Source organism: Vicia villosa, linkage group LG1, assembly GCF_029867415.1.
Source record: "Vicia villosa cultivar HV-30 ecotype Madison, WI linkage group LG1, Vvil1.0, whole genome shotgun sequence".
Classification (NCBI taxonomy): Eukaryota; Viridiplantae; Streptophyta; class Magnoliopsida; order Fabales; family Fabaceae; genus Vicia; species Vicia villosa.
Window position 1 is genome coordinate 93,413,117 of NC_081180.1, and position 17,176 is coordinate 93,430,292.

The window sequence follows — 17,176 nt, forward strand, 5'->3', positions numbered from 1 at the left end:
GAAAAAGGCTTTGGTTTATGATGATGATGTGATTAGAGAGGGTATAAAGAGCACAGATCTTGGTAGATCTAGGTAGAACCTTATACAAGCATATAGGTGGTTATTTGAGCTATGCACGCAACTCAGGATGGAGTGAGTGTTATTTCCTAACAATGACAGATGAACAAATGGTAAAAACATTGGCTTGTGATTCTGACGGTGGCAATGACAAAGTAAAGGAAAAAGTATTATGGGACATGTGTTCAACCTCTTCAACTCTTCAATTTTATAGTGTTCAAAGAAGAAAAATGTTGTGATGCCATCATAATGTGAAGATGAATATATCTATGTTTGTAATCTTTGTTGTATCAAATTAAGGTTGGCAAAAAATTGCCATATCTTAACTAACAAATCGTATCTCTTAACTGAAATGCAAAGAATAGCATGTTTGGTATCGCTTTTCATCAATCAAACTCACATTCAAATGCTACTCTGCCGTAATTTTCTAGAAGCTCCAAAAGGTAGCTTCTATCTAAATATGTAAAGCTACCACAAAATGCATTGTTAAACCAAACATATATGAAGTGAGTATATGGAAAAAATATCCACTTTTTCTGTGATAAATTAGAGGGAAGATTACTTAACATACTGCATAACTGAAATGCAAGTTGCCAAGATCTTGTCAAAGCCTTGGAAAACTGTAACATTTTAAGAGCTGTGGAAGAATGCAAGGACATATCATGATTGAAGGGAATAAATAGAAATTGTAAGGATAGATCAGGATTTGAACTTCACTCACCGGTACAGCCCCACCATCTGTAAATCCTATATCCTACCGGAAAGAGCTGTCCTGAAAGGGCAGAAGTCATTTTTTCTTTCTTTGGAGTAGTTTATATGAAGAAAACCGTGTTTTATCCTGGAATGCACTAGTTTTATTCTGGAAAGCACTAGTAATATCGATAGAATTCTTGAGATCAACACTAAGTTTAAACAAAACACTCCTCTAGTTCTAATTTCATGATTTTATACTTGCAACAAGAACTAAACAATTCCTTTTACTAATCAACTTAAGTTGAATGAATTCTAGAAACATTTACACAATAAAATATAAGGCTTTTGTGGTTCAGTAATCACCGCTTTGATCAATCAGAACCTAACTGCTTGGGCCAGCTTCATCATGATTCTTGCAACAAAATTCACTGTCACCGTGATCATGGGGATGTTTATCAGAGCCGTGGGGCACATCATCTTCATCACTATCATCTTCATCAAAGGGCTTCTCTTTATGAAAGATACAACACTTCTTGGAACTCTTTTTCTGCATGAACTCATTGTCCACAGTTCCGTCTTTCCACGAGACCTTCTTCTTCTTGCGATTGAGGGGGAGAAAAAGGACTTCAGGTTGCTGCTGTTCTTGCTGAGAAGAGGATGATGGAACTGAGCTTTCAATTGTTATGGTGGTGGTGCCAGTAACAGAAGGGGAAGACAGCACTACTTGTCTGGCGGTGCCTCTGTGTCTGTCCATGATTGGCAAAACAGAACTACAAGATATGTGAGTTTATGAAATCTTGACTGAGTAATTTCCAAGATTGCTCTGTGTCTCTTTTACTCACCTTCAACCCAATTTCAAGAAAGAAATAAAAAATAATGTTAGTTCTTAATAAATAATGTTTGGTTTAACAAACTTATATAAAACCATGGTATGATCAAATTTGCACTTATACTTTGTTAACAAAACTACATTCATAAATAGTATAATAATAATAGTAATAATATTAATAGTGAAGAGAGACATCTTGAGAGGATGGAAAAGCAGTTTCTGAATGTGAACGAGAAATCAGGAACCTAATAACATGAAAAACAAATTACAGCAATATAAGAACCTAAAAACATATAGCAACTTATTAAGCTAGAATCTTACTGAACATGCACATACATGATACAACAACAACTACTAAATGAAAACAAAACGGGAACACAAGGATCCCAATTCAGATCTACTAAGCAGTAAGCACAACCAGCAACTCAATCAGATCGCTGAAAAGTGAACGCAAAATTAAAAAGGGTATCAAACTATATTAGCCCAAGAAAACACCACATGCATACCAACCTTTATCCGTAAATACTTTTTGAAATTCTTCAAGAGAAACAGTAAAGTATCTATTCAGCCGAGATACAAACCAAATCCAAATGGCCTAAATAATGTCATAAATGCATGTAAATTGCAGAACTGGTATTTAGCTAATACTTCTAAGAGGCAAGTAAAGAATTGTGTGAATAAATAATCAGTTATCTCACAAAGGCTCATAATATAAGCTACACAGAACAAAACACATTTGCAGATTCAACTTGGCGTCCAGAAGGCCGAAACTCACAAGCTCAAATACATTTGACCCAAAAGAATATAAATTCAGTATTACATATCACAAGCTTGTTCAGTCCAAATTCACTTCTCAATCAAATGTATAATGAATATCCTACCGAAATCCAAAGCATAACCAACTAGAAAATCAATAATTATTGAACCTAAATAACAATGTCTAGAACTTAAGGCAAATTAGTTGCACAAAATAGAGCTTATCAACTCAGAAAAGTGGCCTTCTATTTTCTTTGGGAACATATTTGTTAAGATGAACAAAATCCTAAATGCTCAACCTTTTAACATAACTAAAAAATTAAGCTTATTAAAAGATCAAAACAAGCAAGCATTAAAAGGGATAACAGCAAAATCGCAGAATACACCATCAAATCAAGTTACGGCATACCCAAATCTTGTCACAGCAAACAACAATCCTCTAAATCCATTCAGCTAGATAAACACAAGAAATGAAAAATCAAAGAAAAAATAAACCCATTTCTAAACCTAATAATTTACATTTTCTCCTTACAAATTTCATCAATTTAGCAAATCCACACTTGCAACGGAAACAAAAAGTATATCAAAACCTAAACAGCAACAAAGCCCCCTTTTAGCACAAACTACAGGTTACACACAGAAACCCTAAATCAAAAATGAATCAACAAACAACATTTCCTATCCTCATATTTCATGAGCAATTTGTACTAAAATACCCACAAACAAAATTGATGCATCTACATGAATCAAACAGAAGAACCCTAATATAAATCGAATCAATTTCAGCACTCGAAAAACTAATTTTGATAAATCGAACATGAAAAGAGGTATGAGAAGGGAAAAACCTTCGATTGTAGAGACGGAGGAGATTCAGGTGTGGCCTTGCGCGGGAGAGGAGACAAACGATGCGAAGATTGAAACGGTGGCGATTTTAGGTTGATGATCAACGGTGAGAGAGAACGAGAATAAATGCACTCTGCTTTGAGAAACACAATTTTTTTACGAAGAGGAACAAAATAAAGGGATGAAGAGAATTAATTTGTTTTTAAGAATAACTTTCTTTTGAGAAAAAATTCAAAACTTTAGTAATAAATAAATTATTATCATTTTGGAATAGTTGTAGCTTAGGGGTGGCAAAATGTGTTGTGGCCCGCCAACTGTCAAAAAATGGCGGGTTGGGTTGGGATTTTAGGTCCGCCGCTCGCCAAAGCTCGCCCCGCAAAAATCTGCCGCTCGCCATACCCGCCGCGCCGAAGCCCGCGCCCGCCAAAACCCGTCTCTCCTCCAAAATTCACTCTTTTTTTAGTTAATTCTAGTAATTTTAATTCTTGATGGTTTATTTTATACATTTATTTATAAATATATGTAATATTTTTTTAAGTAAATTTGTTAAAAAGTTGCTTTTATAAAAAATTGTTTTAAAAAATAAGTGAAAAGTTTAATTAAAAGGTAAAAAAAGCCTATTAATCTATTAAAAAAATATAAATAAAAATAGGCGGGTAAGCCCGCCACCCGCCATCTAGGCGGGGCGGACATGACTTTTATGCTCATTTTACTTGGCGGGCATGCTCGCCCCGCTCGTCTTTTGGCGGGCGAGGCGGGTGGCGGGCGCGGCGGGCGGCCCGTTTTGCCACCCTAGTTGTAGCATTAGGGAGCAGAAAAAAATTAATATTCAACGTTTTTTAAAAATAAAAAAGAAAAAAAGTTATTTTAAATTTAAATTAAACAAAAGCCTTGGGATTTTGGTTTGGAGAATTATGAATTAAATTGCAAGTAAACTAAAAAGATTTATTTGGCCAAATATGAGTAACATGTCAGGGTACTCTAAATCCTTATTTCAATAACAAATTCTAACTTATCAATTACCGGTTTTAAGGATGCCTGCTCCTAATTTCTTAGTGGGCAAACCTTTGAGCATTAATCCTAAATCCTAATTCCTTAGCGAATTATGATGAAATCAAGCCTTTGGATTATCAAGAATATTCCGATTACTACAGGGTATCCCTATTCCAACGCAATATCTACCATAGTCTAATTGTACAAAAATTCTAACATTGGCGGTCCAGCCAAATTGCTAGTCATACATCAATCCTGTTGGTCCGACGAGGAAAGTTTAAACATATTGTACAATTAAAATGAACATGAAAGACAAATATATCACTGAAATTGGGAAATCAAAGTCATTACAAATGTTAATCAGGGACACCCCCTAGCATTGGAGGTTTAGCTACTCATAGTATTCAAAGAAAACAAAATACAGAATAGAGACATTACAATAATTTGGATAAAATTTTATCTTCAATCGCTTCCGTTCATAAAAATCTTCTTCTCTCCCAAACCCTTATTTTCTCCAATCTCCAATCGTGTATTCTTCTCTTGCCAAAAAGTCCTCTCATACTTCTTCAAAACTCAATTAAATAGCACACATTCACTTAGGTCGGTTGAAAGTACCAAAAACGCCCCCACATCTTAACCCATGGACAAAATATGAAAAAATCATGAAATCAGCGTCACATGCTGACACCGGTCGTGTCAGACAACACGGGCACTCGTGTCAGACTTCTGTCATCTTAAAAGTTGGTTTTTTGTCTCAAGCCTCCTGACACGGCCCGTGTTAACCCTTGACTTCATAATTTGGCTTTGAGGTCTTCATCAAAGTTGTAGTCTTTTTCGTTAGCAAAATTTTGCCGCCGGAACCACGTCATTCCGAGTTACGAAACTCTAGTTATGATCAAAATACTACACGTTTGTCACGATGAGAAATATGCTGAAAATTTCCAGATCTCACACTTGCTGACACGGGCCGTGTCAGCCCTATGACTTTCATCTCTTTTGTATTTTATTGGCCACGCTTCATCCTGTCACGGCTGGTGTCAGGTGACACGGGTGGTCACGTCAGGCCTCCTGTAGCATGATTTTTCACTTCTTTCAAAATTCTACTTTTTGTACTTTTTCACATTGATTTGCCTTAATTTATTCCTGTGAGGCTGCAAACAGTGAAATACACAACCAAAGCATAAATGTAGTAGAATGAAGTAAAACGCTCGACAAAATAAAGAAATATCAACTAAAATTAACGGTAACTAACAGTGTAAAAACCACTGATCAAACTCCCCTAAACTTAAATCGTTGTTTGACCTCAAGCGACAATTACAAGAGAAAATAAACATCACAGCATACCGGTACTCATACGTGAGATTTCTGTTACTTTTAATCAAGAGACCGTTAGTCATACATTCACATGAAGTGAAGAGTTTTTACAAGAACCTTTAAACCTTGAGCTCCCCTTTCGGATACCTCTCTAACTATGTTTTGTACTTAAGTCTTTTTCCGATTTTCCTCCTCTTTCATCCGGACAATCAAAGTAAGGCAATGCAAATTTATGATGATCATCGCATGCATGAAACTAACCAAGGCTTTCTGATTTTTTCAGGCACCAAATAAGTAATGATTAACGATGAAATTTCAAAACTTTTTAGTTTGTGTATTGTCCTTATTTGGACGACGCTGGGGATCTACCTCCTTTGGGCTGAATAACTGGGTGAGGGTTACCCAACTTAGCAGGCCGGCTGCCTTTTACTCATACATGCATGTGAATCTAGATTATGCCAGACTGTCAAAATAAACTACTCAAGTAGTACTTCTCAGGATACAAGCACTATGGGACAAATCTATACGTTTGGACTCTTATCTCTTTTTAGAAAACCAAGGGTGTTCAAACAAACCCCCTTTCTGTCACATTACTTTGAACTTCCTACCTTCAAACAACTATCCCTTCATCTCTATATATTATTCCCGGTCGCTTTTGAAATCAAAACTCTTATGAAAAAAATTAAAAAGTTCTGTCACATTTGGGAAGGGCTCAATATATGGTTTTACACATCATAACACAACAAAACAAGAAAAATGCAAAGAGTAAACCCCCCAAATTTGAACTGAATATTGGCCCTAATGTTTCACAACAAGACCGAGAGGGGTAACTCACAGAGGGTAATGCAACTCCAACTGTCGCTTCTTAGCTTTCACTAGAGAGACCCCTTTTTTATTTATTGAAAACAAAACAAACACAAAAATAAAACTAATTTATTAAAAGCGTGGGTTGTCTCCCACGAAGCGCTTCGTTTATCGTCGCATGGCTCGACGGTCCATCACCCTTTTTATGGAGGGCACTTCCTCTTGTACACCTTGTTGCTTGTCACTTCCGCAACCGAGAACTCATGTGGATGAAAAGCATGAACCATTTTTCTCTTTGAATCATTTTCCACTCTCATCTCTTCACCTTGATGTTCCTTTATCTTTTCTTCTTGACTTCTTGAAGGAACTTAGGAATTTTCATAAATGCATGAACTGAGACCACCTGAGAGACTACGCTTGAGACTTTTTATGGGAGAGGTTTTGAACTTTTGCTTTCTTCCTCAATTTTAATCATATCAACCGAAGAGTGATTATTCTCATCTACACCTTTCTTTTTGACTTTCAACACCTTCAGTGTTACCTCTTCATCAAATGATTTTACCGTTAGTGTCTCTTTCTCGAGATCCATACTGCAGCGACTAGTAAGCAAAAATGGTCGCCCAAACAGAATAGGAGTCTCTTCATCTTCATGATAAAGATAAAAAGATAAAAATGAAGCTGTTTTTAAGGTCAGTGGCCAGAGGCTCAAACACTACCATGAAAAAAGCATGAGAAAACAATTGAGTCATTTGCCTTGCATACCACCACTTAACAAATAGAGCCTTCAAGCTCAAGACATTAGAGAAATGATTGATGGGAGACATCCATTTTATTGTTCTTTCTATTTTTATTTTCATGTCATTTTATGAGTATGTATCGTATTTTATTTTAGTGCTTTATTGTTCTTTTATGTTCACATGTAATTCTATAATTTTGTGGCAAATTGAGCTCTCTTTATCTTTTATATGACTTTTTTTAATCAAGTTTTTTTTTGTATGATTTAAATTTCTGGTTAGCTAAGGGTCAACAACAGATATGACTTATGTATTTTGTCAATGTTTGAACAAACGGAAAACTCTATTTAACACTCTAAATTATATGAAATTCAAAAAAGTTGGACTAAAAAATATATAAAGATCAACCTTTGGCATATTACCAACTCTACTCGGTGAAAAAGAAAACCTTCTAAAGAAAAGGCACCTATTGAAAAAGAGAAAAAATTAAATAAATTGTTAATAAGTACAATTGAAAAAATAATAACTATAATAAAATTCAAGTTTTTAAATGTTTGTACCAAAAGCACTTCCAAATAAAGAAATATTGGATGTCAAAAAAGAGTCTACCAAACTCTAAATTCAATGTACTTATCTCATTTAATGACTTCATTGAGGATTTAGATTAGATGGATCTTACTCTTATCCAAAGAAATATACTTGGTCTAGACTTCAGGGTTTATCAATAAATGGATTGGATAGATTTTTACTAACATCATATTAGTGTAATTAAGCTTACAATGATGTGTGATGGAGCAGTATCGAATGATAGTAGAAATTTATCTAATCTATTTATTGATAAATTATCAAGTTTAGAACAACAAAACCTGCACTTAATTTTTACTGACTTGGAGAAGGCGTATGATAGAGTATTTAGATTGATTTTGTGGAAAGACCTAAAGAAGAAATCGTTAGGATTTCATATATTCGAGTTATCCAAGATATGTATCAAGAGGCATTGACTAGCATGCAGACACAAGGTGGAGAAACGGACGAGTTCCCCGTTACAATAGATTTTCATCAAGGTTTGTCCCTAATCCCTTACCATTTTACCTTAATTTTGGATGTACTTATGGAACACATCTTATAACTAACACCGAAATGCATGCTTTCTGTAGATGATATAGTCCTACTTAAAAATTTGAAAGAGGATTTAAATGAGAGGTTAGAGACTTGGAAACGAGCTTTAGAAACATATGGTTTTTTCCTAAGCAGAAGTAAGACGTGGTATATGGAATGTAAGTTCTACAATATAAGAAGTGTTTCTAACTTATATGTGAAAGTTGGAGGTCATATAATCCCTCAAGTCACACAGTTTAAATATTTTTGGTCTATAATACAAAATAATAGAGAAATATAAGGGGATGTAAACCATTAAACACAAGGGTATCTCTCAAACTGAAGCGACAATTTTATCGGAATGCAGTAAGACCTATGATATTGTATTGGACAGAATGTTGTTCCCTTAAGAATCATCACAAGAATAAAGTAAGTGGGTGTAGCAGAGATGAGGATATTGCGATGGATATAAGTTAAGACTAGAAAGGATATGATTAGAAATGAAAATATTAGAGAGAGTGTTAGGGTAGCACCTACAGTAGAGAAGATGCTGGAAAATAGACTTAAGTGGTTTGGGCATATATAGAGAAGACTTGAAAATTATGTGGTAAGGAGAGTAGATCAGATTGAGAAAATTTAAACAACTAAAGGAAAAGAAATACCTAAAAGGACTAAAAGAGAAGTTAGTAAGAAAGATCTCGAAATTAACGATTTAGATATGAACATGGTTATGGATAAAAAATTATGGCAATAGTTGATCCATGTTACTTCACTCAGTGGAATAAGGCTTTGTTGTTGTTGTTATTATAATAATTTTGAGTGAGAAAATGGGCCAATATTAGATCTCCCAAAGTAGATTTGTTATCACTGGTGCTTTTATCATGCAATATTAGAGCTATTAGAGTGGTTGCCTCCCCCTGTTAGCGCAACATCAGGGGAGGGTCGAGCGAGGAGCATTGTTAATTTTGGGACATTCCTTTGAGCAACACACCTTTGTGGGAGAGACACTACTTCTTCACCTAAAACCTTAAGGTGATAGGTGAGTAGGTTCTCCCACTTATATATGCTCAAGTCACCACACACATTTCTAATGTGGGACTATTATCCACACTCACACTTGATTCTCAACACTCCCCCTCAAGTGTGAGTCTTACACAATGCTCCCCCTCATGTGGAAGCTAGCTTCTCTTCCACATACACTTGTATCCGTTGACTTCAACTACATGTATCCGTTGATTCTCTTCAACTACATGTATCCGTTTACTTTCAACTACAAGTTTTAGCCGGCCCCTTTTTTTTCTCGAACCAAAGGCTCATGATACCATTGTTAGCGCAACATCGGGGGAGGGTCGAGCGAGGAGCATTGTTAATTTCGGGACATTCCATTGAACAACACACCTTTGTGGGAGAGACACCGCTTCTTCACCTAAAAGCTTAAGGTGATAGGTGAGTGGGTTCTCCCACTTATATATGCTCAAGTCACCACACACATTTCCAATGTGGGACTATTATCCACACTCACACTTGATTCTCAACACTCCCCCTGACTAATCAATGGTATCAAATTTGATGGTTCGAATAAGGGATCGACTTCTTGTATCTGAAGTCTCTCTAACATGGTGGTTATTAAACAACATGTTCTATTGAAGTGCTCCTGATGTGGTAAGGGTGTTAACGGCTCTACAAGTATATGTAGATGAAAGAGCTTTCACTTGAGAAGGAGCATATTTGATGGACTCGTATTTGAGGGGGAATTATTGTGATACAAGTGTGAGTTTGAAGTCTCCCATTGCTTTAAAAAATAGATGTTGAACATTTTATAAGTGAAATGACTCATATACCTAATGTCTTAAGGTTTTGAGTGAATATGCAATTTCTTTCACATTTATGTGACTGTTCTAAATCAATGTGATTGCCCCCTCGTTACCCATCAGGGCTAGTGGTGTAATGATGGAGAAGTAGACTCAACTTTAGAGAAAAATATTTTGTTTTTCAAATGTGGAGTGGACGTTTGGAAAGAGAAATGGTTCTTCAAGAATTTGAGGTAAAAGATCAAAGATAAAAAAAATACATTATTTTGAAGTGATATGTGGTTGTAGAGAGTGGTCAATTGTGAAAGATTTAATTGTTTAATTAATATGTGTATTGACAAGAATATTTATGTTGCGGAGATGTATAAATTAGGATGGGGAGGGTGGAGTTGGATAAGATGATTTGTATGGAAAGAAGAATCTCCGAGAGCTTATAGATTTGTTTGATTAATATATTTTTGCAGACTAATTCAGCTGACAGATGAATGAAGTTGTTACAAGTTGTTGAAAAATAAATTAGCAACAAAGAACAACATGCCCATACATTATAAATTAAATTTTAACTAGGTTGTAGGTGAAGATGCAATGTCGATGCAAATTTAAATCATGTATTTGTTTAGTGTCCCTTATTTGGTAGGATATGAGATTGATTCTTTGAGCAGATTGGGATTTGTAATGTTTTAACAAATAATATCATGTTATTTTGCACAACAATCTTATGGTCTATCCTCTAACAGCAAGCAGATTAAAGTATTTCTTCGAGTAATTTGATTAGCGTCCGCTTAGCTTATTTGTAAAGAACGAAACGATGGGGTGTTTTGACAAAAGAAGTCAAATAACAGAACACATGTAGGAATGAAATGGATTTGCAGCTAAGTACAGTTACACTTTAAGAAGCCAAATAATGTAATGTATACAATAAGTAAACTATCTAATGTGATATTAAACGCATTGTAGTGTATGTGTGTATGTGTTTTTCTAGTATTATACTAAACCTTAGACCATAAAGACACAAAGAACAAAAAGCAAAAAATTAGTGCTGCAAAAGCTAGCTATACGGGCAAAGATTCATGAATAACTGGAATGAGAGACATTTTATAGTGCTCGCGATTTAACGATGTCAAAGCTCATTTCACTTGGATCTGTTGCTTGCAACTCAACTTGAATGCCATCAAGTTCCCTCTTGAATCTGTCCTTGGTGCTAGCATACACCATCTTATGTCTCACTTTTGAAATATCTGGTGACCTAATTAATATCACATCGACAACAAGATCAACATGTTAATTATATGTAACAGCAAAGCAAACAGCTATTTTTCCCGTTAAAGTAACTTAATTCATAGTTGTGCAGAGACATTAGATGCAAGGATGCTTTGAACCCACGACATCTCACTTATTTCACATTTAAATGGTGAAATTTTGCCTACTAATACATGGCAAAATAATAAATAGATATTTTATATGATATTAAATATGGAATTAATTAAATTACCATGCAATGAAGAAAATCTTGCTTTTCTGGCAGTTTTCAGCGGTGGTGAAATCAAAATCAAAGACAGCATAGCGACACTCATCAGCAGGTAGACATGCACTGAAGTCCTCGTAGGTTTCTTCCGGACCTCCAAGCTTCTCCACTACAACTTCTTGATTCTCGATCTTAAACACAATAAAACGGTAGTTTCTCTTCGCTTTTAATTCGAGAAACTTCAATTTACATTCATCGTTAACAGCCATTCCAGACGCTGCGTTAGCCTAAACATGTTTTTGAAAGAAATAATCAAAGAATCATGTAATTAAGCATGGGATATAATCACATAAATAACTTGTGTGTCAAGTAATCTAATGAATCAATAAGCTTGATAAAATTCTCTATATATGAAGCTCCAAAACAAGAAAATATCATTTAGATTAGATGTTATATTAACATGCAAGGGGACATTTCATCAAAAAATGGCAAATTTTATGTAATTTGCAATTACTCTAACTCATGATGGTTTTAGCTAGAACACAAATTTATATTTGGTGGACATGAATTCCATCTAGCGAGGAATGAAACTCGCATGATTTGTGTTCTTATTATTCTTAGCATTGTTGAGGATTTTAGATGCGAAATTTACCATGTTGTCGGAGATGATAGAGATAGCTGAGGAAAAATGAGAAAGAAAACAATTGAGAAAGAAAGTGAGAAACGAGAGAGACAAAGGAAGAGATCCTTATTTTTGGGAGAGGTAATGAGAGATTAGAGAGAAAAACGGAGAGCAAGAGAATTAAGAGGAAAGAAACAAAGGTTGAAATTATTTGAGAATTCAATAAGTTATATTGTGAAGGAAAGAAGAATGTGCCATGTTATTTCGATAGATTGCATTTGCATGAGTTAATTAAAAGATATTACTACTGCATAAACTATTGTAGATATCTATTTTCAATTTTTATAAAAATGATAAATAATCTCTAATTTGGGTGAAGTATTCAATTCGTATTTCTAAATAGTAAAACTAAACTAAACCAACCCAATTAGATGATCAAAGAATTGAATTGATTTTCTGAGTCATACATCAAAGATATTTTTTTAATTTAACATAAAAAACAATTCAACTAATAGTTGTACATAAATAATAATAAAACATAATGTTTTAATATTTAATTTAAATAAAAATGCATTATTTAATTCTTAAAGATTATTTCTCAATTCAAATTAAAAATTAAGTTGAAATCGAAAAACCCATTATTCCAACTAAAATCAAACACGAACGTTTGAATTTATAAAATATTAATTTAATACGGTTTCTGATGGGATGAGGGCGGCAAAAAAAGGTGTCATCATCGACATCGCAATCCAATCGACGAAGCCAGACCAACAAGCGAAGCAATCAGATGAAGATGAGGAAATCATCGTTGAAACCCCAAAAATAAAAATTGGGGGGAAAACGATAGAAGCTGCAGAATCAACTGGAGATCAAAGAAAATTATGGGCCGATGTTCTCAATGAGAATAGAAACCCATCGAAGGGGATGCAATAAAAATTCTTTGCTCCACAGATAGTCAATGGGGAAGTAGAGGTAGAGATTGCTGGTGAAGATATGGAATCAAAACTACAATTCTGGGATACAGCACTCATCATGTATGTTCTTGGAGCAGATATGAGTATGCATTCGGTTAAATAATTCATGATGAAGATGTGGAATTCCGTAGCCTTTCCATATATGTATTACCATAATGATAGATATTATCTGTTGTGATTTGGATCACATAGAGAAAGGGAAGAATTACTAAAGAAAGGCCCCTACACAATTAGAAATATGCCAATAATACTTCGAGAGTGGAGACCAGAACTCAACATGAAAAAGGATTTGCTCATAACCCTACCGGTATGGATTAAACTACCTAAGCTACCATTATACCTATGGGGGGAAATAGCCTGGGAAAAATCGTAAGTGCCATTGGAAGGCCAATTGTAACAGATGTCTGTACGGCGAGCAAACTCTGAATATCGTGTGCAAGAATACTGGTGGGAGTTGATATCACAAAAGATCTGCCACAAGAAATCACTATCAAAGATAAGGGAGGAAAAAGATGAAACAAACCTTTGAATTTGAGTGGAAGCCATAATTTTGCCCAAAATGCCAGAAGATATGGCATAAATGAGGTGAGACAAAGAAGGTAGAAAAGCAATGGAGGCCGAAAATACCAGAAACAGGACAACAATAAATAAATGTAGCACCTAATATAGTCCTTTTGAAACCAAAAGAAGCAACTAAGTTGGAATGGTATGTTGATATTGTTGCACACAGTTGGAACAATCTTGTTTATGGCAGTCCTATGGAGGTGGTATGGAAGAAACTGAAAAGGTTACAAAAAGATCCAGGCAAATTGACCAAAAATCTTACACGTGCCAGAATTCACCTAGCTAAAGCAAGAGATAAGCTCATTGTCGTGCAACAATTGCTTGGTGAGGGCAAGATGAATAATGAGAAGATAGAAATGGTAAAACATTGTACAAAAGATGTCATTACTTGGAATGAGATAAATGAAGAGATTTTGAAACAGAGGTCAAAAACTGAATGGCTCAGTCATCACTGAACAAAACGACATCGAGAAAAAAGTGCTTAACTTCTATGGGAACTTAATGGGGAAGCAAGCCGATTGTATCCAGGTAATTGACATTGTAGCAAAGAGAGAAGGTTACCAAATTACTGGTGATTAGTCAGAAATACTCAAAATTTTGAAAGCTTTGCACAAAATTGGCGACCCCAAATCTCCCGGAATTGATGGTTATGGTGCAAAATTCTTTAAAGAAAGTTGGAGTATTATTGGAACTGATATAATTGCGGCAGTGAAGGAGTTCTTTGAGCAAGAAAAAATTTTCCCGACAGTGAATTGCACTTTGGTTACGCTTATTCTGAAACATGAAGTGGCAAAAGAAATTAGAGAATATAGGCCTATTGCAGGATGTACTACCCTCTACAAAATCATCTCCAAAATTCTCACAGTGAGACTGAGCAAAACCATGCAAGCTTTAATTGTTTGTAGTCAAGCGGCATTCATATCGGGCCAACAAATTCACAGTCATATTCTTTTGGCATACGAGTTGATTAAAGGGTATGGTAGAAAGGGAAGGGCACCCAATGTATGATTAAGTTGGATTTGCAAAAAAAAGCTTACATTATGGTGGACTGGAGAGCATTAGAAACTATTCTGAATGAAATTGATTTGCCAACAAAATTTGTTTGCTGGATTATGCTTGTTGTGTCCACAGTCTCATATCGGTTCAATGTCAATGGGGAGTATAGTAAAATCATGAAGGCAAATAGAGGTGTGAGGCAGGGGTCCCATATCCCCTTACCTGTTTGTGATTATAATGGAATATCTAGCAAGAGTATTGTATAAGATGCAAAATAACCCCGACTTTAATCATCATGTAAATTGCGAAAAGTTGAGCCTCACCCACTTGACGTTTGCTGACGATATTCTGCTTTTTTTTCTAGGGGGATCCAAGATTAGTTAAGATTATTATGGATGTCTTCAACAATTTTACGAAGGCCACGGGATTAACGCTCAATGCTACCAAAAGTTCTATCTACTTTGGTGGAGTGGAAGATACAATAAAGACACAAATCTTACAGAAGACGTTGTTCAATGAAGGACTGCTTCCATTCAAATATTTAGGTATTCCTCTAACAACGAAAAGACTTTCTATCACTCACTATATGATATTGGTTGATAAAATTATGGAAAGGGTGAAACATTTGAGCACTATGTTACTAAGATATGTTGGTCGTCTCGAACTTTTAAAAAGTATTACCTCCGCAATTGCAAATTATTGGTTACAATGTCTCCCATTACCGAAATTCGTAATTAAGAATATCAATACAATATGTCGTACGTTTCTTTGGACAGGTGGTGTGGAACCAAGTAATATAAGTCCAATTGCTTAGAATAATGTTTGCAAACCTGTCAAGTATGGAGGTATGAATGTCATAAATCTGGATATCTGGAATACAATTACGATGCTTAAATTGTTATGGAATATCTTCAGAAAACCTGACAATTTGTGGGTATGGTGGGTGCATACATACTACTTCAGACATAAGAATGTGATGGAAACCAAGGTAAAGCTGGATAGTTCTTGGATTTTGAAAACAGTATTGAATAATAGAGAAGTAATAATGTGAATCCAGGTGAAGTGGGATGATATGTTTGCTAAAAGGAAATTCCACATGACCAGTATTTATCAGGATTTAATTAAGGATGATGCTGATGTAAAATAGTGGAGAAAACTCATGTATGGTAACGTAGCAAGGCCGCGAGCAATTGTGACTCTATGGTTTGCATGCCACCAAAGACTTGCAACGAAAGACCGTTGTATGTGATACGGAACGATGGAATCAAATACTTGTTGTTTCTGCGAAGAGGAGGAAACCATCCAACACTTATTTTTCGGCTGTACCACTATGAAAAATGTGTGGAAAGATATCTTGGAATTGGATAGGAATTAAACACGATCTGGGGGGTTGGAGCCAGGAACTGAACTGGCTAATCCAACATGGCACGGGCAAGGGAAAAATGCAACTTTGATCTGGCTCGTTGTGACAGAGACATTATATGGTTTATGGATGTACAGGAATACAAAATGCTTTGGGAGGGCGAAAGATATCAGCATTATACGTACTAATATCATAGATATGATAACATATAGGGGATGGTATAGCAATAAACTTCAGACTCGCATTGCTAAGTTGATGTTATAGATTTTATTTATTGCTTTGTTTTATTTGGGTTTATTTTGGATGTCATAGTAATCTTTGGGGCTGGATCACTTGATCGTCGTGATTTGTATCTAGTACTTTTTGAATCAATATACATAAATTATTCAAACAAACAAAAAATCAAATTTTATAGTATTATCAACAAAAGTTAATTATTTAAACTATTTGACGGTATTATTTCTAATATATTTTTTGTTTGGTTTAAAAACATTTAATACAACAGTTAACTGAAATCTTTCACTGTATATCAAAGAGGTAACTAATAATCGGGCGTTTGGGCTCGAGTGGCAAACGAGTCTCTACAAAAGACGATATGCAGGGAATACTGAGTTTGATTCCTGACATAAACAATGCTTGGCCAGTGCAGTGCCTCCGTAGCACGAGCCGAATTAGTCGATCTACTATGTAGGTCGGAAACCGGTGCAAAAGCCTAAAAAAAAGGTAACTAATAAAATTGATTTATATTTGACATAAAATCTAAAAAATTAATTATATATTGTTTATAAATGTCCAAACAAAATAGAGCAATTTATATGTTCTTTAATTTACAAAGTCATTAGTACAAGTTATGTGAAAAAGTAATCATAACCATTATCATTTTTCCAAAAATTACAATATTAAGTCTCGTATTAATCGGTTCATATGATATATGATAGTTGTGTAGGAATATCATATACACAGGAAACAGCTGTCAAAATGAGTTAGTCCATATGGGCATGTCTGCTAGGCTCGAAAAATCATAGGACTTGGACCTTAAAGTTACAGCTTTTTTTAAGGCTTTTTTAATGACAATTTCTTTATCCACCCCCCAACCTTCTTAGAAACTGTGCGAAATTCCTGAAACGCCCCTATATTTCGGAAGTGCATCACCGAAATTACTTTTTTTTGAAAAAAAGTTGATTTCGGAAGTGCACTTTCGAAAACACCTTATTTTTTAGAAGAAAAGATGTTTTCAGAGATGCACTTCCTAAATCATCT

General features: G+C 35.0%; 3 protein-coding genes across 3 annotated transcripts; 1 reads left to right on the forward strand and 2 right to left on the reverse strand.

The window, feature by feature from the left end:
* Positions 1 to 888: 888 nt before the first annotated feature.
* Positions 889 to 3,362, reverse strand: LOC131643558 (protein phosphatase 1 regulatory subunit INH3-like). Its single transcript, XM_058913810.1, has 2 exons — positions 3,181 to 3,362; positions 889 to 1,592 (listed from the first exon to the last, which is right to left on the reverse strand). Exon 2 carries the CDS (start codon positions 1,502 to 1,504, stop codon positions 1,133 to 1,135), a length of 372 nt encoding a protein of 123 aa, XP_058769793.1. The 5' UTR covers positions 1,505 to 1,592; positions 3,181 to 3,362; the 3' UTR covers positions 889 to 1,132.
* Positions 3,363 to 10,785: 7,423 nt separating this feature from the next.
* LOC131643560 (actin-depolymerizing factor 7) lies at positions 10,786 to 12,183 on the reverse strand. The gene is made up of 3 exons (XM_058913812.1): positions 12,050 to 12,183; positions 11,425 to 11,684; positions 10,786 to 11,178 (listed from the first exon to the last, which is right to left on the reverse strand). The coding sequence occupies exons 1-3, from the start codon at positions 12,050 to 12,052 to the stop codon at positions 11,028 to 11,030; spliced, it is 414 nt and encodes a 137-aa protein (XP_058769795.1). The 5' UTR covers positions 12,053 to 12,183; the 3' UTR covers positions 10,786 to 11,027.
* A 2,414-nt stretch (positions 12,184 to 14,597) lies between these two features.
* Positions 14,598 to 15,367, forward strand: LOC131649386 (uncharacterized). Its single transcript, XM_058919151.1, has 2 exons — positions 14,598 to 14,813; positions 14,918 to 15,367. The coding sequence occupies exons 1-2, from the start codon at positions 14,598 to 14,600 to the stop codon at positions 15,365 to 15,367; spliced, it is 666 nt and encodes a 221-aa protein (XP_058775134.1).
* Positions 15,368 to 17,176: the final 1,809 nt, after the last annotated feature.

Excerpts from the sequence above, each read along its gene's own strand:
- LOC131643558 (XM_058913810.1), bottom strand. The coding sequence starts at position 1,504 with ATGGACAGACACAGAGGCACCGCCAGACAAGTAGTGCTGTCTTCCCCT.
- LOC131643560 (XM_058913812.1), bottom strand. Across the intron at positions 11,179-11,424 it reads AAGATTTTCTTCATTGCATG|GTCACCAGATATTTCAAAAG; the intron begins GTAATTTAATTA and ends GATATTAATTAG.
- LOC131649386 (XM_058919151.1), top strand. The coding sequence starts at position 14,598 with ATGGTGGACTGGAGAGCATTAGAAACTATTCTGAATGAAATTGATTTG. Across the intron at positions 14,814-14,917 it reads GAATATCTAGCAAGAGTATT|GGGGATCCAAGATTAGTTAA; the intron begins GTATAAGATGCA and ends TTTTTTTTCTAG.